Below are 23,154 nucleotides of genomic sequence, written 5' to 3' on the forward strand. Positions count from 1 at the left end.
GTTAAAATGAGCACACACACACACACACACACACACACACACACACACACACACACACACACACACACACACAGTGATTTCCCTGCAACAAACAGAAATGTAAATGATGAATAACAGGTGTAGAAGGCTCATTACAACCGATAATCAATTAAATGATTTCAGCACAGTTCCTGTAGTAAACAGAAACTGGGTACCACTGGGTATCATGTCCTGACTCTCTGGATATATGCCTCTACTTTCCATAATGGATATATAGGGGTTGGTTGAATTACAATACTATATATTTTTTACACTGAGACATTAAACAAGCATAAAAAAAGGTTTTGGTTTCCTTTGTCAGTATTTCTGTAGCCTTTCTTACCCACAACCACATTTTGCATATGACTACAATTAGCTGTAACTGGATATCATTTCGTCTATGGACTGAACAACTGTATCTTCAAGAATTCTATTAAAAAAAAATAATTGAGAGACTGTAAACATCTTCAATATACTGTCAGTATGTCTACTTTTGTCACAAACACAGATTTAACATGTTACCTCCTTTGAGTTAAATGGGGGCGAATGACAAAGGAAAGACAATGAAATAGATTAGTGCAGTGTACAGATTTTGTGTTTGTCACTTCAACACAATATAAACAAATGACACATTTTATGGTACTTTCAGTTTTGAGAGAGTTTTATGAAACTTCTCTTTGAACATAGTTCTGAAACTGTAATATAATTTGTATTCAGCAACGTGATTTAAGATCCTCATTTGATGAAAATTTCTTCCCAGCAAGCCAAAATATCAAATTAGGTAACAGGAAGAAGTCACTTGGGTCTAAATCTGGCGAACATGGTGGATGAGGAACCAGTTCAAAGCCAAATTCATGCACTTTCGCCATTGTTACCGCTGATGTGTGGGATGGTGCATTATTATGGTGAAGAGCATTTTTTTGTGTGCCAATCTTGGTCTTTTCTCAGTCAACACAAGTTTCAAACAAGGTGGCAATAAAGTATAATAGAGTCCAGTCATGGTTCTGCCTTTTTCCAAGTAACTGATGAGGGGATTATTCCTTGGGGGAGTGGTTGGAAAAAAAAAAAAAAAAAAAAAAAAAATTAGTGGTCGGTGTGTAATGATGGATCCAGGTTTCACCAACAGTCACAAATTTGTGCAAAAAGTCTTAAAAATTATTATTAAATGTTGTTATACATTGTGCTGAAATGTTGTGCCAGATGTACTTTTGGTCGACCATGAGCAATTGCAGCACCCATCTCGCACACAACTTCCTCATAGCCAATTCTCCGTGCAGGATGTTATACACTTGCTCAACTGAGATGGCTAGTCACAGCACCCTCTCAAATTTTTGTTCTGCGGTTTTGCACATTACCATTTCACAGATTTTGCCAATGATTTCCCTTCTGGTGAACTCACTAAACAGCCGGAGTGTGCTTTGTCTTTGACGCTTGTCCGACCATGTTTAAATTCATTAATCCAAAAGTAAATTGTCTTCAAGACAGTGCAGAACCCGCATCAACTTCATCCAATTCTGCTTTGATTTGTACAACAGTCCAACACATCTAATGAAACCGTTTAATAACAACACAAAACTCTATTTTCTTAATTTTCTATCGCAGTTGACATACTAATCAATTTTGACGATTGTCGATAATGAATTGTATGCTGTAAATTGTTGAAATTCTTTACACTATCCTTGGAATAATTAAGCTTACCACCCATGAAGGTGCAACAAAATGTTCCATTCTTTCACGGAAATTTATTAGACTTGTCAAACAACCCTCATAACAGTCTCTCAGCAAAATGTGAAGTATATATTTATATTTCATTAATAAACTTTGGTAGCTCAAGCAGCATTAGCTTCATACAAATAACCCTGTTACCAAGTATTTGCTAACAGAACTCTTTATTTTCAAGCTTTCATGGACTAAATTAAACTCTTAGATTTCAATATCATTACATAATTTCTGCATTATATTTCAGTCCTTAAATTCTGACAATGTTGACTCTACTCCACGGATATCTTAAGCCTGGTTAATACTACGTGAACAAACATCAAGGCAAACTGCGTTCTCTCATGTGCAAACATTTGGCAGGAGTGAGAGGAGACATTCCAGTCATGTTTGGCCCATTGTTCACTCATTATCCACAGTGCCTCTGACGTTTTTCAAAATGTTAAAAAGATTTATAATCTCTTATTTTACGTGACATTATTTCCTTCATAAGTGAAACAAATCCTGTTTATAATCTTGTTTTCCCTTTGCTTAGCTTTTCCACAACAAGAAACAACTTACTAGTGAATGCGTAATCTCAATGTTTGCAAGTGTTTGTGTGACGACATTCTCATTCTGCGTTCTCTTCGATTCACTACCGTATTATGCATAGAGAAACAGACACCAAGTAATACGATAGAATGGCAGAGAGCACTAACGAACTGCTCACTTGGGCCTGGTTTCCACAGAGGGTGGTGTTAACAATGGCGGGCGAGTGTGAAAAAACATTTGGTCATGTTCGGTACACATTTGCTCATGTTCACCTACTTATCAGTCTTTTTTGCGAAATATCATCAAAGGAAACTCACGTCCTCTCCACTTAGGCGCTAGTGTCTTCTGTTCTTTTGTGTGCCAACACCTTTATGGTGACCATTTGTAATTAATGCTTTGCTCTTAAACTTCCTCCTCAAGCATATTGATGAACCTGAGAAAGGCATCAACTGACTTATACGCAAAGTTCTAGGGTAATGCTAAAGAAGGCTGGAGCTGCAGGTTTCAAGTGTACCTTGATGCATTTCACGATTACATAAAAATTCAGACACCCACATACTTATTTTCTTACTTCTATCTGTTTCCTTTTTCAAAACCAACAGGCACAATGATCTTATTCAGTATCTAATATTTACAGAGTTGGCACAAGTTTCCCCGAGTGAAAGTCCCTGATATTTCCCCAATTTCCAGACAATTTTTACTATTTTTCCCTGTCAAAATTTTGACATCTCAAGGATATGTTAAAACGTAAGTTGAAAGTCTGTCTTTGCATCTACGGTACAACAAACAATAGTGCAGACAAGGAAATATCTAGCGAAAACTTGCAAGCAGATGATGTTTCCTGATTTGAGCAAGAATATTATTTACTAATATCAGCATCTTTTGTAATGAACTATTTTTAGATGGAGAAAGCAAGCCAAATGGTATATGTTTTTCATTTAGACTACTGATGTTATTTTATTTAAAAAAAAAAAAAAAAAAAAAAAAAAAAAAAAAAAAAAAAAAAAAAAAAACACCTTTGGTGACAATCCCTTGGAGTCACAAGACAGATTTAAAATACCTTAAGTGATTTCAGAAATAACCTCAGAAAAAAGTAGGCCTCTTGAAAGAAGGGTATAATGCGGGGCAGAATTGTGTAAACCTACACTGTAAGTGACTGCAATAAATGTTGGTTCTACTATGTTCATTACTGTCGCTTATTACCCACTGTGTTATATCTGTTATTTTAAAGGTACTTTGTGATTTTTACTTTGAGAAATCTACGAGTACATAGTGACAAACTGTCAGCGATTGACACAATTTTCTTCTTCTTATTGTCCATCTTTTATAACATATAAACTACTTTTGAAGTTCAAAAATGTGCTTGAACGAATAAAGTGTCTATAAAATGCCACACTGTACAACATTCTTGTGATGAGGCAATCGCAATTCCTGAAATTCATCACCCATGGTCTCTGGCATGCAGATGAGCACCACTATCCTGGGTCCATGAACAAACCATGAAAACCTGCTGCTTTACGCCACACACAAACAGACCTGGCCAGCAAGGAGATTGGGGAGACTAGATCCGACAAGCAGGATCTGCACATTAGTGGAAATATAATGTCTTCAGATCAGCAGGCATGATTCATTACAGATACCCGCAGAAACGGCCTGCAGTTTTGGCCTGTTGTGGAAATCCACTCATGTGACCAGCTATTCATGAGCCAAAGACAACATGTTGATGAAATGAGACCACAATCATCAATCCATGCAACAAATAACTTGTTCAAATACTCTAAGAATCAATAGTAATGAGTACAGGTAGCAACTCGCCATAAAGATGATTGTTGAGCTGCAGAGGGGCATGTAGAAAAGACAATTAACACACTCACAACTTAATTTTCAGCCACAGTTTTTTTCAGAAAATGAGAGCACACACACATCCATACAATCACTCAGACAGAACTCATGCACACATGACCGCCATCTCCGGCCGCTGCTTCTACAGTCTCTGAGAATCAGATCCAATCAAATCACTCCTCATGCCTATCTGCCTCTTGTCGGCAGCTGCTAGGCTAGTGGTAAAAAGTGGTGGTAGCACTGACTGCAAGCTGAGAGGAGTGGTAAGAAGGAGAGAAGCAGTAGTACTGAGGGAGTAGGGAAGCAGTGCACGTACTCAGCTGCACCTAGCCAACAATGATGCATGACACCTCAGTAAACAAACCATTGCATCTACTGAGACAAGAACAAGATTTTTCCAGTTTTTTTTCCGCTGACGGGTTTGAAATTCCCTGATTTACTTGATGTGTTTGAAATTCCCTGATTTCCAGAATCTGTGGCAACACTAACTTACATTGACGCTGTAAGTAATGCTGTTATCATGTGAAACATATGTGAGGACTTAAAAAAGGTCAGGTGTGAGTAAGGCTCATGCACTGAGAGTTCCATACAAACTTTATTATGTATATAGACAGTTCATCCATTCCACGACTCAAGAATTGTGACCATTTTTGCCTGTTACTGAAATTGATACTGGCAAGATATTGGTCACAGGGATTCCAAGACTTTCAACAGTATTTTAATTTCAATAATATAAATGTGACAAAGTCATGGAGGAGGCAGGCAACCATTAGTATAATAAGCAGTTCTCCATCAGGCTGACTAGGTCGCAATAGTAAAAGTCAAATATCAGGCAAGGAATTAATTTACTGGTCATATGACACATTTTAGAATTTATCCATCATCAGACATCCATGAATGATGATTACACATTAGCCTGTGAATGTTTGTTTCACACAGAACTTACAACATCTTAGCTACAAGCAATAATTGCCTCTTGATGTCCCATGATGGATAAAGTCTGAAGCACTTCATATGAACAATAAAATCATTCCTTGCCTGATGTTTGACTTGAACCATTGCAACCCAGTCAGCCTGAATGCAGAAGTACTGATTGCTTTAGTTTCAAGTTTGAAGTCAGCTAACAAATGACAAAAGAAATATTTTTTTTATATATAAAAACAAAGATGAGGTGACTTACCGAACAAAAGCGCTGGCAGGTCGATAGACACACAAACAAACACAAACATACACACAAAATTCAAGCTTTCGCAACAAACTGTTGCCTCATCAGGAAAGAGGGAAGGAGAGGGGAAGACGAAAGGAAGTGGGTTTTAAGGGAGAGGGTAAGGAGTCATTCCAATCCCGGGAGCGGAAAGACTTACCTTAGGGGGAAAAAAGGACAGGTATACACTCGCACACACGCACATATCCATCCACACATACAGACACAAGCAGACAAAATATGTCTGCTTGTGTCTGTATGTGTGGATGGATATGTGCGTGTGTGCGAGTGTATACCTGTCCTTTTTTCCCCCTAAGGTAAGTCTTTCCGCTCCCGGGATTGGAATGACTCCTTACCCTCTCCCTTAAAACCCACTTCCTTTCGTCTTCCCCTCTCCTTCCCTCTTTCCTGATGAGGCAACAGTTTGTTGCGAAAGCTTGAATTTTGTGTGTATGTTTGTGTTTGTTTGTGTGTCTATCGACCTGCCAGCGCTTTTGTTCGGTAAGTCACCTCATCTTTGTTTTTATATATAATTTTTCCCACGTGGAATGTTTCCTTCCATTACAAAGAAATATTTTTTGTGTGATGTAATTACAAATAATAATTTTCAGATTTTTTCTTTACTTTTCTTGCCAAATTTCATGATTCTACGCCAATGGGAAGTACCCTATAGGTTTTGATGAGTGACAAAAACCTTCGACAGCCTCAATCGCATAAAATGTTTCTTTATTTAAGACAACCAATTCTGACAGACTTTGCTGTCATTTTCAAGTCTATGTTGATGAAGCAGCTCAACCTACAAGGATTCCATTTTACTAACTGAGGTAGCACGAAGCTCTTGATAATGTTATTCAGCAGGACTGGGAGAGGTGTGTAAAACACACAGAAGCATTGCAAGGAACTGATTTCTTGAACCAGGGCTTAAGAGGCACCATAGTGGAATCTGTGATGATGCACCTGGCTGAAACAAGAGACAGTGAATCTGAAGACACGGAGCCAGAAGATCCTTCAGTTTAGGTAAGCACCGTCTATATAAAAAGCTGACTTGATTTAAATGTTTGTCTATTCATTCTAGTTATAGAGGACATAGTGTGAATGTTTTTCCCTTACAGTAGACGTCTGATAAATTTATCACAATTGGTGGCAATTAGTTTACTCAACAGTAACTGTCAATTAAAATAAGATTGTCAATTTTGCATTAATTAACAACAGTTTTTCCTAAAAACCTGTATCAAATTTATTTACATTCGGATATAATCTTACTGCATTTGGTTTACTTGTTCATTCAAAATTTAACTCCTTTTTTTCATAGAAGGATTTACTGGCCGTTTCATAGTAATGGTAATGCAGTTCATAAAATGACAAAACGTTGTGGTGCTTCTGTATTGACTGTATATATAAACAGTGCAGTAGCATCAGAACAGCCCCAGCACCTATTCTGATTTTCCAAGAAGAGCATAGAAATCTATGATATTTCAGGACGTTTACAAAAAGCTAGAACGTAGAATTCTATTACTTTAGTATGACAGAGAATACTATCAGATAGCTAGAGAAATACAGGGTCACATCTGTGATAAAACTGATTATTCTGGCCAGTCACTTCAACACACTGTCTTCTCCGTCCACTTGGTTTTTAATTCAGAAACTGTAATAATGGACAAAATTTGTAACACAAGACAGGGACATTGCAGTAGTAAGAATGAGGTTTTTGTGTACCAAGCATGTATTGCAAGCTGATGATAATACGCTTACAGAAAATGTACATAAAAGTTGGGTTTCACAAAACCTTTCGAACAAATATTTTGCTCTACTTCAGTGAAAATATTGGCTTCAAAATAAGTACAATTACTTTTGCGTAGCTTATACTGGCGTTTTGAGTGACGGATGCAATGACGTAGGATATGTATTAGTGGCCAGAAAAATATTTTCAGGAAGCAGGGAATTTCTCGGTCATGTTAAAGCGAGCAGTCAGCACAAAACTCTTGGCGACAGCCTACGACGACTCGTGCGCTGCTGCGCATGGAATATCACAGAAACAATAATAATGTCTGAAATGTTACCAAAAATAATTTTGTACTTTTCTTAATAACTTTCTCATGGGAGGTTCCTTTGCATTCCCACAAAATGAAAATTCATCAGCGACTACATTTTTCGCGATGCAGTCAGCACAGTTTCACACATCTTATATTATTTTATTTTTTATCTCAGAATACTTTTATGTTTCCAAAATAAAGAGATGCAGCATATGCATCTGTAAACTTTGAGGATGTTCCTGTTTTTTTTCCAGTCCAATTACATTAGTGATTCCGTTACTATCGCAGGTGGAAGTAAAAAATTATTTTCCTCCAATATTTCATGTAACATTTAGTTTCCATTTTTTTTTCCTAGCAGCTAGTGAGAATTTTCTTTTGGGAAGTACTCCATACATTCTAGACTAAAAATAGAGTTCCCCAATATTTTTTAAAATTTTTATGAACATCTGAAATTATCATTATAAAAATAAATAAATAAAACACTGGCAATGCTGTAAGACGGCGAGATGACCTTTAAGCCCTATTTTCGTGGCGGTCACTATAGTAACTAGTACATTCATTCATCTGAATTCAAAATCCACTACCATAACCTTTCTTCATCTTTGATGGGAAATTTGAACATTTTTATTTCAGGTCTTGTCCGTCTGCTCCTTCCTCAGTTAATGTACTTGCACACACTCGGCAAAAAGACTCGATCCTATTGCGAAGCTATGTCAGAAACAGCTGTACTTCACAGCCACCAGCCGGTGGAAAGCAACTAGGGACCACTGGCAGTAGGGAAATGTCTCACAAATGTCACCGAAGGGAATGCCATCTAGTGGTTGATGCCACAAGTACGGGTGTGATGCTGTCAACACCAGGTGGCTCTTCCTTGATGAGGGTCCGCTGCCAAAGTAAGCGCTCGGTTAATCTGTTTCTTAACTGATTTGGGATATCAGCATGGTGCTACAAGTGGCAACTGAGTCTAAAGAATAAAAAGTGATAGATCCCCCACACGAATACTCAAAAAACTCCATTAAATTTTGGTTACATATTAAACCACACAAATTTAAAGGTTGTCAATTCAACTAAATACCTAAGACTTACAATTATGACCACCTTAAATTGGTAAAAATCACACAGAAAATGTTGTAGTGAACCAAAATCTTTATTTCATTGGTAGAACACTTAGAAGATGGTACAAATCTACTAAAGAGGGAGCATACACTACGTTTGTCCAATCTCTTCTGGTGTACAGCTGAACGGTATATAAATCTTACCAGGTAGGATTGACAGTGGACATCCAAAAAGTTCAAAGGGTGTCTTGTTAGATAAATCTTCAAATTAAAGTATCTCTTTTTTGTATTAACTATGTTTTACTGTAAATGTCATAACTGTGACATCATCGTTTTCAAAATCTCATTTCTTCCTCAAATGTAAATGGCATCCAAGATATTTTGGAGCTTTTCTCTTATTATTTCACCAAATACTTTATAAGCTGCATTAAAATGAAAAACAAATGTCAATAAATGTTTATTTTTCTACACTGTGTTTTTTAAGAAGGTGTTAACTCCTTTACGTTCCATTCATCAGATATCGATATCTTTTCAGACATATGGCAAACAGGCGACAGTTTCTGAGCTTGACGGGCAGGCTCACTTAACTGTACTTTCTCTACAGCATGAACAATCCTTTTCTTTGACTTTGGCAAAATTACTTCTAGCTCTGCCGTGTCAAACAGATCTATTTTTCCTACATTACCCTTACCTGTAACTGCTTCCACATCATCTTGTACTGTATCTATTTATAATGTGTGGTCCATTTTTCTTCAGAAATACATATAAATGTGTCTCACATCCCCCCCCATGAACCATGGACCTTGCTGTTGGTGGGGAGGCTTGCGTGCCTCAGCGATACAGATAGCCGTACCGTAGGTGCAACCACAACGGAGGGGTATCTGTTGAGAGGCCAGACAAACGTGTGGTTCCTGAAGAGGGGCAGCAGCCTTTTCAGTAGTTGCAAGGGCACCAGTCTGGATGATTGACTGATCTGGCCTTGTAACAATAACCAAAACGGCCTTGCTGTGCTGGTACTGCGAACGGCTGAAAGCAAGGGGAAACTACAGCCGTAATTTTTCCCGAGGGCATGCAGCTTTACTGTATGATTACATGATGATGGCTTCCTCTTGGGTAAAATATTCCGGAGGTAAAATAGTCCCCCATTCGGATCTCCGGGCGGGGACTACTCAAGAGGATGTCGTTATCAGGAGAAAGAAAACTGGCGTTCTACGGATCGGAGCGTGGAATGTCAGATCCCTTAATCGGGCAGGTAGGTTAGAAAATTTAAAAAGGGAAATGGATAGGTTGAAGTTAGATATAGTGGGAATTAGTGAAGTTCGGTGGCAGGAGGAACAAGACTTCTGGTCAGGTGACTACAGGGTTATAAACACAAAATCAAATAGGGGTAATGCAGGAGTAGGTTTAATAATGAATAGGAAAATAGGAATGCGGGTAAGCTACTACAAACAGCATTGTGAACGCATTATTGTGGCCAAGATAGATACGAAGCCCACGCCTACTACAGTAGTACAAGTTTATATGCCAACTAGCTCTGCAGATGACGAAGAAATTGAAGAAATGTATGATGAAATAAAAGAAATTATTCAGATTGTGAAGGGAGACGAAAATTTAATAGTCATGGGTGACTGGAATTCGAGTGTAGGAAATGGGAGAGAAGGAAACATAGTAGGTGAATATGGATTGGGGGACAGAAATGAAAGAGGAAGCCGCCTGGTCGAATTTTGCACAGAGCACAACATAATCATAACTAACACTTGGTTTAAGAATCATGAAAGAAGGTTGTATACATGGAAGAACCCTGGAGATACTAAAAGGTATCAGATAGATTATATAATGGTAAGACAGAGATTTAGGAACCAGGTTTTAAATTGTAAGACATTTCCAGGGGCAGATGTGGACTCTGACCACAATCTATTGGTTATGACCTGTAGATTAAAACTGAAGAAACTGCAAAAAGGTGGGAATTTAAGGAGATGGGACCTGGATAAACTAAAAGAACCAGAGGTTGTACAGAGATTCAGGGAGAGCATAAGGGAGCAATTGACAGGAATGGGGGAAATAAATACAGTAGAAGAGGAATGGGTAGCTTTGAGGGATGAAGTAGTGAAGGCAGCAGAGGATCAGGTAGGTAAAAAGACGAGGGCTAGTAGGAATCCTTGGGTAACAGAAGAAATATTGAATTTAATTGATGAAAGGAGAAAATATAAAAATGCAGTAAGTGAAGCAGGCAAAAAGGAATACAAACGTCTCAAAAATGAGATCGACAGGAAGTGCAAAATGGCTAAGCAGGGATGGCTAGAGGACAAATGTAAGGATGTAGAGGCCTATCTCACTAGGGGTAAGATAGATACCGCCTACAGGAAAATTAAAGAGACCTTTGGAGATAAGAGAACCACTTGTATGAATATCAAGAGCTCAGATGGAAACCCAGTTCTAAGCAAAGTAGGGAAAGCAGAAAGGTGGAAGGAGTATATAGAGGGTCTATACAAGGGCGATGTACTTGAGGACAATATTATGGAAATGGAAGAGGATGTAGATGAAGATGAAATGGGAGATATGATACTGCGTGAAGAGTTTGACAGAGCACTGAAAGACCTGAGTCGAAACAAGGCCCCCGGAGTAGACAATATTCCATTGGAACTACTGACGGCCGTGGGAGAGCCAGTCCTGACAAAACTCTACCATCTGGTGAGCAAGATGTATGAAACAGGCGAAATACCCTCAGACTTCAAGAAGAATATAATAATTCCAATCCCAAAGAAAGCAGGTGTTGACAGATGTGAAAATTACCGAACTATCAGTTTAATAAGTCACAGCTGCAAAATACTAACACGAATTCTTTACAGACGAATGGAAAAACTAGTAGAAGCCAACCTCGGGGAAGATCAGTTTGGATTCCGTAGAAACACTGGAACACGTGAGGCAATACTGACCTTACGACTTATCTTAGAAGAAAGATTAAGGAAAGGCAAACCTACATTTCTAGCATTTGTAGACTTAGAGAAAGCTTTTGACAATGTTGACTGGAATACTCTCTTTCAAATTCTAAAGGTGGCAGGGGTAAAATACAGGGAGCGAAAGGCTATTTACAATTTGTACAGAAACCAGATGGCAGTTACTAGAGTCGAGGGACATGAAAGGGAAGCAGTGGTTGGGAAGGGAGTGAGGCAGGGTTGTAGCCTCTCCCCGATGTTGTTCAATCTGTATATTGAGCAAGCAGTAAAGGAAACAAAAGAAAAATTCGGAGTAGGTATTAAAATTCATGGAGAAGAAATAAAAACTTTGAGGTTCGCCGATGACATTGTAATTCTGTCAGAGACAGCAAAGGACTTGGAAGAGCAGTTGAATGGAATGGACAGTGTCTTGAAAGAAGGATATAAGATGAACATCAACAAAAGCAAAACAAGGATAATGGAATGTAGTCTAATTAAGTCGGGTGATGCTGAGGGAATTAGATTAGGAAATGAGGCACTTAAAGTAGTAAAGGAGTTTTGCTATTTGGGGAGCAAAATAACTGATGATGGTCGAAGTAGAGAGGATATAAAATGTAGGCTGGCAATGGCAAGGAAATCGTTTCTGAAGAAGAGAAATTTGTTAACATCCAGTATTGATTTAAGTGTCAGGAAGTCATTTCTGAAAGTATTTGTATGGAGTGTAGCCATGTATGGAAGTGAAACATGGACGATAAATAGTTTGGACAAGAAGAGAATAGAAGCTTTCGAAATGTGGTGCTACAGAAGAATGCTGAAGATTAGATGGGTAGATCACATAACTAATGAGGAAGTATTGAATAGGATTGGGGAGAAGAGAAGTTTGTGGCACAACTTGACCAGAAGAAGGGATCGGTTGGTAGGACATGTCCTGAGGCATCAAGGGATCACCAATTTCGTATTGGAGGGCAGCGTGGAGGGTAAAAATCGTAGAGGGAGACCAAGAGATGAATACACTAAGCAGATTCAGAAGGATGTACGCTGCAGTACGTACTGGGAGATGAAGAAGCTTGCACAGGATAGAGTAGCATGGAGAGCTGCATCAAACCAGTCTCAGGACTGAAGACCACAACAACAACAACAACAACAACAACAACAACATGTCTCACATAAATTGTGTGTTCTTCTAACTACTGATTTGTTGTATTTCTTGGTGTAGGATATAGTTTACTATTTCTTTGATTCTATGGATCTTTTATGCATGTAATTCTGTAGGTCTTGACATTTCCTTTGATGTCTACTTTGAGCTCATAAAGTATTTAAGCATATTTTTCCGTAACAAATCTCACACCTAGCACATAACAGATACTGGGGAGCAGCAGAATATGTATGTCTTAAATTGTGAAATGAGACCTGCCAGCTAGTTGTTAGCCACTAGTGAGTCATGAGTTAGGTAAAAAGTGCACTTACAATGACAGTGGCTTTTGTAACTGTTTGCATGGTCAGTCAGGTTAACACGATGAATGATGAGTTGGAGGATGAGACAAGACAGCGTGGAACCACGAAGAAAATAGTGTGCGATAAATATCATCGTGATGTGGAACATATGAAATTACATGGTGTCGTAATCGAATATATTGTGCAGAATGCATTCATGTAAAACAAAATATTCTGTAGCATTTAAATTGTACTCACATGTGCTTGCATAACTACAGCATTGGAAACCGGTGCATTTCGATAATACCCCACAATGATTTCGAAACCATCATTGGGCTATGTTATAGGCGAGTCCATCACTGAAACTAGTACTCCTCCAGTCAAATTCATTCATTTCGTATACTCAAAACCAAACTATACCAATGGAATATGAAAAAATAGCCCAAGAAATATTGCCATATTCTGAGAAACACAATACAAGAAATACATACAAAAACCAGTAACCACCTTCATAATCCTTAACAACTAGATCAATAATCATCACTCTCATGTCATCAATGTTGAAAAAAGATGTAAACAATTTGTATCTTCTACCAAAACAAGTCATCAGTTATTCACCCTGGCTACTGTATATAATGACAACAGAAACAAATTGCCAGCAGCATGTAGTGTAAAAGTCACCCAACACTGTAAGTGCACTTCAATTTTCAGTTACTATTCAGTAACAGTTGGGCTGTGTGGCTGCTTGTTTTGATGTAATGAATTCAGCTGAATCATTAAGTAATTTTAGAAGGCATTTTGAGATGTATTCCTGGATGAAGAGCAACTGTCCATTTCCTTATTCAATGGCCTCAATTAAGATCCAGTACTTAAAACAGTTACAGGGGCATCAACACAAGTACAGTGACACAGATGAACATCCTGGAATGGACTGAGTACTGCCCAGCACAGATGACTGACAGGTTGCCCACTGTTACAACTCAATTTGGTCTTGATATCCTTTTACACAATATGAGGTGTAGTGATGAGTATGCCAGTTTATGAGGAGAATATGCTGCCACTTATTTGAAATCTACACTGATTTGCAAAAACCAAAATGGAACTTTTGAAATGTAACAGATATTTGGTGAGGATATTCTTACACTATCAGCCAAATCTCAGAAGTTTACTATGTTTCAGGACAATTATTATTTAACCATGCAACAAATTCATGATCAATGCAGATGATAAAATTTATGGGAAAATTACTAGATAATGTTGGATTCATTGACACGGATAATGGACATTACCCACTGGAAAGTTTTCCCCATTTTTTTATGATTTTTTGTAAAATCTATGTACTTGCACATGATGCATTACGTGAATGTTAATATTTGAATCAATCATCATGAGATCTACCTCACTTCCATCATTACTGTGCAGAAAGCCTTCTTGCAGGCATGCATATTGCCTAGAAGTCTGGTCTCCCAGTTTGCCTGGGAAAGAATCAACGTACAACAACCACCAAAGTCAGTTACACACAGTTTTGAAGATTCTATACGAACACTATTATAACAGCATATTACACAGTACACACATTTGGTTCATATTTCACAATAATGTATATGAGGGCTATTTGGAAAGTAAGTTCTGATCAGTCGCGAAGTGGAAACCACTGTGAAAATCAAAAATGTTTTATTTTCAACAGTTAGCTACACCTTCCAGCCGCTTCTCTACATAGTCACTGCTCCAACTTAGACATTTGTCGTAGCATTATACCAATTTTCCAATACCCTTGACATAGAAGGCAGCTGCCTGTGCTTTCCCCCAATTCTCTACATTGATCTACAGCTCACTGTCTGTGCCAAAACAATGTCTTTATAGCCAGCAGTTCATGTGAGCAGTGAAGAAATTCAGTGGAAGCCAATTATGGGCTGTATTGAGGGTGATCAAACACTTCCCATCGGAAACACTGCAGGAGCATCATCATTGCCCCTGCAGAGTGTGGCCAGAATCGTCATGAAGAAGGAATCATATGAAAGTTATGTTACGTGGGCTGCATGACATCAGGCGAAATCTCTCACCAGGCCCTCGTACTTGGCGGGATACATTATTTTCTAGTTCACTGTGCACTCAGAACTGGAAAGTGTTATGAGACATGATCCACCAGCATACTAGAGACACTGCCCAACGCATATGTGCAAAGCTTCATCGGATTTTCACAGTGGTTTCCATTTTGTGACCAATCGGAACTTACTTTCCTGATAGTCCTCATATTATAATAATGTATGCTATTTTTTTTCCGAAATCATTACCCATGATCATGATTTCCAATTATTTCCAAAAATGAAAAATTATGGCCAACTTTTAAGGCGGCAAAGCTATCATGTCATCACAGTGAGTCAACTGCAAGCAACATCAATATTAATTTTACTGGTATGTTTGAACACAGCCACAATAGATTCCCTTCCAAGATGATCATAGATTGAATATCTCAGGTATGTAGCTTTTCTCTGCTGGCCTGTGATTTTCAGAACTGAAGTTACTATCATAGAGTGGAGGAAAAAAAATAGTATATTAAATCAAATCTGAAAAGTCAACTGATGCATCTAAAAAAATTAATCAATTATGCTCATAATTTTTTTTCCCAAAAGCTCAAGAAATCAACAAAATATCTGGTTATCAACCACTAAAAAAGAGTCTCATTCCATTTTATGCCGCATGCAGGACTTTCTAATTAACACATCACTTTGATTTACAGAGGGTGGGAGGGACGGGATTCTTCAAAAACAACACTGTGATGAAAGACTCCCAGTGTATAAACTTAACGCTTATTTTACTTCTTTGGGTACCAGGAATCACAATCATCCATTTCCTGAGCACTAGTTTAAACTAATGGTGCTTAAGTAAATCATTATCTTACAAGGAGAGAGAGCTCACCTGCTTCATGATCCTCAAGGTATGGATCTTCTATTGGAAGTCTTAAGAAATGCAAAATGCATTCATCCTGTGTTCTGCTCCCAACGTGTTCACATACTTTATTCCAATCATCCTTATAAAGTTCAAGCCCTTCTAAAAGCAACAATGTTTCTTGCTCATTCCATTCTCTAGTCATGCTAGCTGCAGTTTTATTTCTGAGGACAGCTGGCTTCCTTGCATACCTAAACGTACCAAACATTTTACTCCAGTTTGTGTGTCATCCACTTCCATTAAATTACATATTTTGAATATTTGAAATGTATCACTAAATATAGCACAAATTATAATTAGGATTTCATAATTTAAAATATACATAAAGCTATAAGGCACAGAATTTTACCTCCCAATCTGTGTTTGCCGCAAGTATTATTCATAATAAGGAAAAACAAGTACAACTTCATAACACACAATATAAAGGTAAACAGGTCACTCATGGGTCAAAGTTCCAAAAGTTCCCTTACATGTTGGTTGGTTGGTTGATTACAAGGATCGAACTACTAGGTCATCAGTTGCTTTTTCCTCAAACAGGCAGGTCTACAAGACTGTACAGCAGAAACGGCCTACTGTGCAAAATCCAGGCAAGAAAAACCCAAGGTCTACCAAACATCAACGAAGGCTAGTTAAGGGACGAAAAAGATGAAAGGGGGTCATAGGAAGAAAGGCAGGTGAGATGCCCCATCTAGGAAGCAGCCAGAACCCCCGAAAGCAGAATGCAATGCAGTCAAAAGGACCTGACCTTGCAGTCGACATTCAGTGACGCCTGCACAAGACGAGCAACAGGAGAGGCAAAAATCGCGATCATACAATTAAGGTGATACTGAGGGCCCCACAGCTGCTGTTAGACCATTGATGGCTACTAGAAAGAGAGGGACAGTCAGTACAGGACCCCGTGAGACTCCATTCTCTTGGATATGGGAGTACTGTGGAAATCACCAAAACAAACCTGGAAAGTACGGTGTGACAATAAGTTCTGGGTAAAAAGCAGGAGCAGACCCTGGAGACCGCACTTGTGTAAGGTAGCGGGGATGTGGGGTCGCCATGTGGTGTTCTAATTCTGCAGGTTAAAGCTTTTTGGATGGCGGACTCTAGGTAAACCAGATTATCAGAAGTGGAATGGTCTTCACAAAAACAACCCTGGGATGAAGTCAGAAGTCCCTGAGGGGGTGGGAGGGGGAGGGGGAGAGGGAGGGAGGGGGGAGAAGGAGATAGGGAGAGAGGAAGGGGGAGTGGGAGGGGGGGATTCCTTAACTGTTACATTAATAATATAATGCATGTTCCAAAACTAATGGAAGCACGCCATATGACCAGTTGTTATATTGTAAATGTCCACATATACCTGCAAGCACATAATGCATGTGTTGTTACTGAAATCTTTCTTTGGGACTACTTGTTGACACAGGGCAGTACAAAACACAGCTGGTGTAGAGCAAAACCTGCTCATAAATGACCTACAAAGACTGTTACGGCTTTTGATTACTGTGGGATAGAAGTTAGTGGCCATTCAAGGAAAACAGTCACAGTGCATCGACAACTAGATTAAAGTTACTTAATGGTTACAAAAACTCCCATGATGGTCACAAAGACATTATGAATCTGCTACATCACAATGAACCTCACAAAGTCAAAACCAACAGCCTGCCTGTGAACACTGACAATGTGAGCACAGCAGACAGTGAAATATCTTTCACTTGGCAAAATTTTTCCATCTCCATTAATACAGTATACAACAGAGTTTCCGAAAACACTAAGCACATGGAAGTTTGTTGCTCTGAGTATGCCACATACTAACTTCAACAGCTAAGAATTGTGACTATATCTACATTTACAGAACTTTGAGCACTAGAAGAAGCTGAACAGTGACGTCGAAAGAAAGTCTGCTATATGGCACTGGAAGAAAACTGACTCAGTGAAGCCAAATTAGATAAAAACGCAGCAGTCTGTGTGAAAGGTTAAGCTGACTGAATTCTTTCCTAGGCACGTTTTCATCTTTCTGAAGTTTGAGGACCTCTGTACCAAGATAAATTCCCAGCACAAGAAGGAAACTCTTGATATGCATAAGGATACCATAAATTAGCATTTGGCATTTTGTCTGTAGAAGGTATAATTCTTCATGGCATAATGCGACCAATGGATTATGTTCCATTCAGTATCTTTATAAACTACCTGGCTTACACATCTTTGACAAAGGTTTTATCTGCCCACATAATGTTGCAAGTCTAACATATATGTTAACTAGCAACTGAAGCCGCAGCTGCTGACTTCTTTGTTCTATTTTTTATACACCAGCAGCTGTTCCAAAATTACCATTGTTGAGCAATTTTAATACTGAACCTGCTTTCACAAAAGGAATGTATGTAAGTAATTTGTGCTTACTGGTCAAGCTTAAGCCCAAAGTTAGAACCAGGATCAACTTCCACTTTCTTAACTCCGTCTTTTTTATCAAGATCCAGAAGCGTTTTGGCAGCAGACGGTTGAGGAGTCTTTGGAGGATTTATTGGCTGAAGTCCAGATGGAGTATCTGACAGAACATGAAAGTGTGAAGTTGGCGGTGGTCCCATGGGAGTCGGGCGGCTGTCCGAATCAACCTGAAATTTAAAATTATTGTATCCATTCCAATAGGTTGCAAGCACTGGCAACTAACATTTTGCACAACAACAACAACAAAAAAAAACTCTTTTACCTGGTAATTAATAAGCCCCCACTGTTCTAGGAAAGCATGCACTCGCATTATTGCACACACATCGCCTGCTAGATTTCTCCTACAAGCAGTGCTGGTAATATACTCTGTTGGATTTAATCGGTATGTATCAATCATGAAGTTTCTGTATGCTAGGTAGATTTCTGGAGTCTTAGATTTATTCTTTCCATTGAAAAATTCAGGTAATGCACGCTTTTCAACTGTGTGAATAGAATTATAATCAAACCATGCTGAGTAACTTGGAATGATTATATGGTGTGTCTGCTCAGTGACATTGTCTTCTTGGCCATCATCTTTTGATGCAAAATCCTGGAAAAGACAGATAACTTAACATTAAATTGTATTTTAAAAATAATTTTCATACAAAAAGTAAATAAAATGAAAGAGATCTATACTAAAAACCTTCAACATAAAATGTAAAGAATAATTTATGAACTACAAGACTTTCTGAATGTTTTTTCTTTTTAATTCTGTAATGTATCTTTCAAAGCTGCAACATTCTTTTTAAAACTACTGACTTACACACATTCCACTACCCATTTCCTACAGCTGTAAGCAAGAAAATGCAAGCTAAATGAAATTAGAAAGGGCGTGTCAAAAAGGACTTCACAACTTTTAAATTATAATGTAAATTTATTCAGATAGCTTACAGAATCAGCAGAAGTTTCATTTTGTAGCAAACAACCTCAAGTTTCACATAAAAGGACAAGTGTCATTTTGGTTCAGTGTGACTTGCCATTTGTGATGTAGCAAACATCCCAGCAGTAATTAATTTCTTCCCACACTCGCTGCAGCAAATTGGGCACAACTTGTACAACGGCAGCGTAGATTCAATTTTTGAGGTTGGCTAAATTGTTTGGTAGGAGAGGAACATACACACAGTCTTTAACGAAACCCCAGAGAAAGAAATCCAGTGGTGTTAAGTCTGGCCAGCAAAGTGAGCATGCGACTGCCCTTTACGGCCAGCCAACCTGGGAAGCAATTATCAAGAAAACCTCCAAACTTCCATGATGTGACTCTGTATGCTTTCAAGTGTAAATATCTATGCAGTAATCACCAAACAGTCTTTCGAGGAATGCCAGTCTTGCGAAATGCATGTTGCATTGATTTTTGTGGACTGCAGCCAAACCCCTCCCTAATTTGTTCGACATAACCATCAACACATGGGTGACCTTGTGACTTATCATAACACAGAGAACAACCCATCTCCACAAAGTTCTTGGGCCAGGAGTAAATTGTAGGCCTGCCTGGAGGCTCTTTAGAGTATTCGATTCAAAATTTACGCCAAGCATTTGCTGCATTGTTGCAGAGCTAGTTTCATGAAATCATAACACACAGCAAGCATGCTCTACACCAGTGAAAGCAGCCATTTTAAATATGCAATAAGCTGGTGTTCCTGGTGGCTGAATGGGGTACTGATGTACTTCATGAATTGAACTTGAGGTCATTTGCTACAAAAGACACATCTACCAATGCTGTAAGTTATCTCAATAAATTTCTTTGTATCATTCCAAAGTTGTGAAGTCCTTTTTGGCTCTCCCTGTATTTTATAGAGACTCACAATAAAATAAAACAGAAAATTATGTATTGAACTGAATTTCTAGGTCTTTTCATGGCACAAAAAAATCGTAAAACTACTACAGAAAAACTAATTGGATAAAACTGATGAAATCAGGAAAAAGACTCACTGTACTGATATTGTACAACCAATTAATTACATAACATCAAGAATAAAAGAATAACTTTAATAACTGGTTCTCAATGGATTACAAAAGATCATCAAAATACTTTCTAAAGCTCATGCCCAACTACTAAAACGATTGGACATACTGAAATGAGAGAAAATATATTCAATACACTACAACTATTTACGATGAAGACTGACAGCCACAAATGACAGTTTTTAAAACAAGTTACAACTACACACCTGACAAACCTCTGTAGCTGGCAACTGCTATTGGACAAGGAAATACAAAAGATTAATAATTTAATGCAGCAAAACACTTATAAAACTAAGTAGCAATATTCATTTGTAGTGTTTCACTGCACTACACATACCTGTGTATTGCTTTCAGAGTTTTTGCCAGTTTGACTATCTTCACCTTTATTATCTGTCTCTTCGTCCAAATCTGTGACTGTACCACCTTTAATAGGCTGTAGATCATTATCTTTCTTTGAAGAGGAGCCTACTGATGGAAAATTTTTTACAAATGTTAGTTGTGTTACATTAAGTAATTTATCTTTGTAATAAGTATATAATGTAATTAGAATAAGTATAATGTTAGTACGAGGGCGTAAGCACACATAAGCATGCATGCAACTCACCCACGCACGCACATATCACAGTTTCCACGATTTTCCATACACTTAAATTTATCTGAACTTTTTTGGCTTTTGAATGTATGATGACTTTGAATGGATTTCTAATTAGAGACCCCACTAACAAAAAAAAAATCACTGTTTGATTCACATTACGCAAAGAGACAGAATTACTGACAAGTTTCACAATTACAGTTGTCGAATTTTCATCAGTCATTTAAACTTTCATAAAGAGAAAGGAACAGTGTATCTGGAGGTTTGGTTATTTGCACAAGGAGGCACATGATACTGTGCAAGCATAAGATTATAAGTGCTGAAAGTCGTATTTTCTAGCCAACTGGCCTTTTTTTAATGTACAACTAATAAAAGACTACAAAGAACAAGCATTCACTTTTACAAAGAGGAAAACTGCAACTGTGCTGATAAAAACATTATAGAAAAGGTCATCAATTTCCACACCAACAGGAAGGCAACAGATATGACAAATGTAAAAAAACAAGACAAGAAGAAAAAAGTGACAAAGTTCACTCAGAACCATTTCATCATTTTTTTGGCTAACTTCATCTTCTCTTTTCAAGGCTACTTTCTGAATACTTTTCCTTCCTTTGTCTTACCTTTGACCTCTATAAAGGAACTATTGTTTCCGAAAGATAAAAATTTAGAATGGATTCTCCAGATACAATATTGCAGTGCCTGTGTTATTCCGAATAATGATGCAATATTCCTTTGAACATGCATGCAACTGCAGCTGTTATGAAATACACGAAATGTATTCGTAGTTGCAAATATGGGTAACCATCAGCTGTTTAATGGAATGATGACACTGAAAATTTGTGCCTGATCTGGACTTGAACATGGATTTCCTGCGTATCACAACCAGTCGTCTTACCATCTGGCTACCCAGTCATTTAAACTTTCCTGCCAGGCCCAAATGTCCAGATGTCATCAAACATGTGTAACAACTTGTACTCGTAAATCCATTATGCATTTTCCCAAATGGAGAGGCATTTTACTTCAAGGTTGCTTGCCTGGTGTCAACGGATAAATATGCCAACAGTGGGCAAGTGACCTTCAAGTAAAATGTCTCCACATATGGGAATATACATAATGGATGTTCAAGTACAGGTTGTAGACACATCGTCGATGACAAGTGGAAGTTTGGGTCTGGCTGTGAGTCATGGTTGGGTAGCCAAATGGTAAGGTGATTGCTCGTGATAAATGGGAAATCCAGGTTCAAGTCCCAGTCTAGCACAAATTTTCAGTGTTATCATTCCATCATATAGCTGATGGTTATCCATATTTACAACTGCAAAAACATTTCATGGATTCTCCGAGTGTTGCTGTTTCACTGACTAGTCAAGAACATTTCTTCTTAATTTTATCTCTCAGTTCACATTCTTATTAATACCCTATGAAACTAGCACATGTGACCTTCACATTATTGCAATACCAGTACAAATATGAAACCTACTTAGTGACATTCAAATATTTTATTTGCAATTAAATTGTATGAATGTGCCAGAAATGCTTAAAAACCTCCATTTTTCGACAAGCTTTTATTTTATGGCTTACATCCCAAAAAAGTCTTACAAAAAAAGGGGGAGGGGTGGTACAGTTTGCATAAACTCAATAAGTATAGGAAGTATATGAACAAGGAATAAAGTCTAATATACTGCAAATGAAGCTGAAAGCTGCCTAATGGAGAAATATACCTTGTTTTGGAACAGCAACTTCTTGAATGCTGGGCTCTGCAGGTGGTTCCTCCATCTCTTTGGTCAGGTCATCTGCCTCTTCTTCACTTTTGTGCTTCTTACTAATGCCAACAGCTGGACTACGACCACTGCAAAACAAACATCTCACTCAGTTACAATACAACAACTGGCAATTCTTCATGATCTTCCCAATATCATCTGTGACAAAGACTGTCAAATGGAAGCAATCTGGTTTGATGGTACTTCAGTGGCTTGCGTATCAACACTGCTGCTTATTTATTGGACCAATTTCTTATTTGGCCACATAAGGCTGAGTGGATACTGTTCCAATTCTTACCAACCCAGAAAAATCTGTGTCAGTCTCCAAGAATCAAGTATAAGCCCACCACAACACCCTGCACCACTAGCCACTAGAGGTCATAGAGAAGTCAATGGTCAAGTGAGAACTGCAACACCAAATGCTGATTATCATCAAAACCTGATAAGTATCTATGGATAAAGAGATGCAGAAATGGTAAAAAGTGCATTCAGTATGTAAATAATTTAAATTCAGTAGAAACAGGACTCTGACAGATGATCATATGAATACATCAACAATAAGGAAAAAATTATGTAAATGTTGAGGCAAATCAAACTGCCCACTAGCTCCTTGGCAATAATAAGCCCCACAGACAAGCTTTTTATCCTTTACTTTTACT

At 38.1% G+C, this 23,154-nt stretch overlaps 1 protein-coding gene across 4 annotated transcripts in view; it reads right to left on the reverse strand.

Moving 5' to 3' along the window:
- The window catches only part of LOC126481806 (SWI/SNF complex subunit SMARCC2), a 98,032-nt gene that overhangs the window by 22,825 nt on the left and 52,053 nt on the right, over positions 1-23,154 (reverse strand). The window contains exons 8-13 of one of the 4 annotated variants that reach the window (XM_050105772.1): positions 22,457-22,584; positions 20,484-20,611; positions 20,353-20,379; positions 18,408-18,734; positions 18,101-18,312; positions 15,689-15,909 (exon numbers count right to left, since the gene is read on the reverse strand). In XM_050105772.1, the coding sequence (XP_049961729.1) occupies positions 15,689-15,909; positions 18,101-18,312; positions 18,408-18,734; positions 20,353-20,379; positions 20,484-20,611; positions 22,457-22,584 (1,043 nt within the window). Of the gene's footprint in view, positions 1-15,688; positions 15,910-18,100; positions 18,313-18,407; positions 18,735-20,352; positions 20,380-20,483; positions 20,615-22,456; positions 22,585-23,154 lie in introns of all 4 variants that reach the window. The other 3 variants (XM_050105765.1, XM_050105789.1, XM_050105781.1) reach the window with 3 other exon arrangements.

The sequence above is a fragment of the Schistocerca serialis genome, chromosome 1 (assembly GCF_023864345.2).
Source record: "Schistocerca serialis cubense isolate TAMUIC-IGC-003099 chromosome 1, iqSchSeri2.2, whole genome shotgun sequence".
Taxonomy (NCBI): domain Eukaryota; kingdom Metazoa; phylum Arthropoda; class Insecta; order Orthoptera; family Acrididae; genus Schistocerca; species Schistocerca serialis.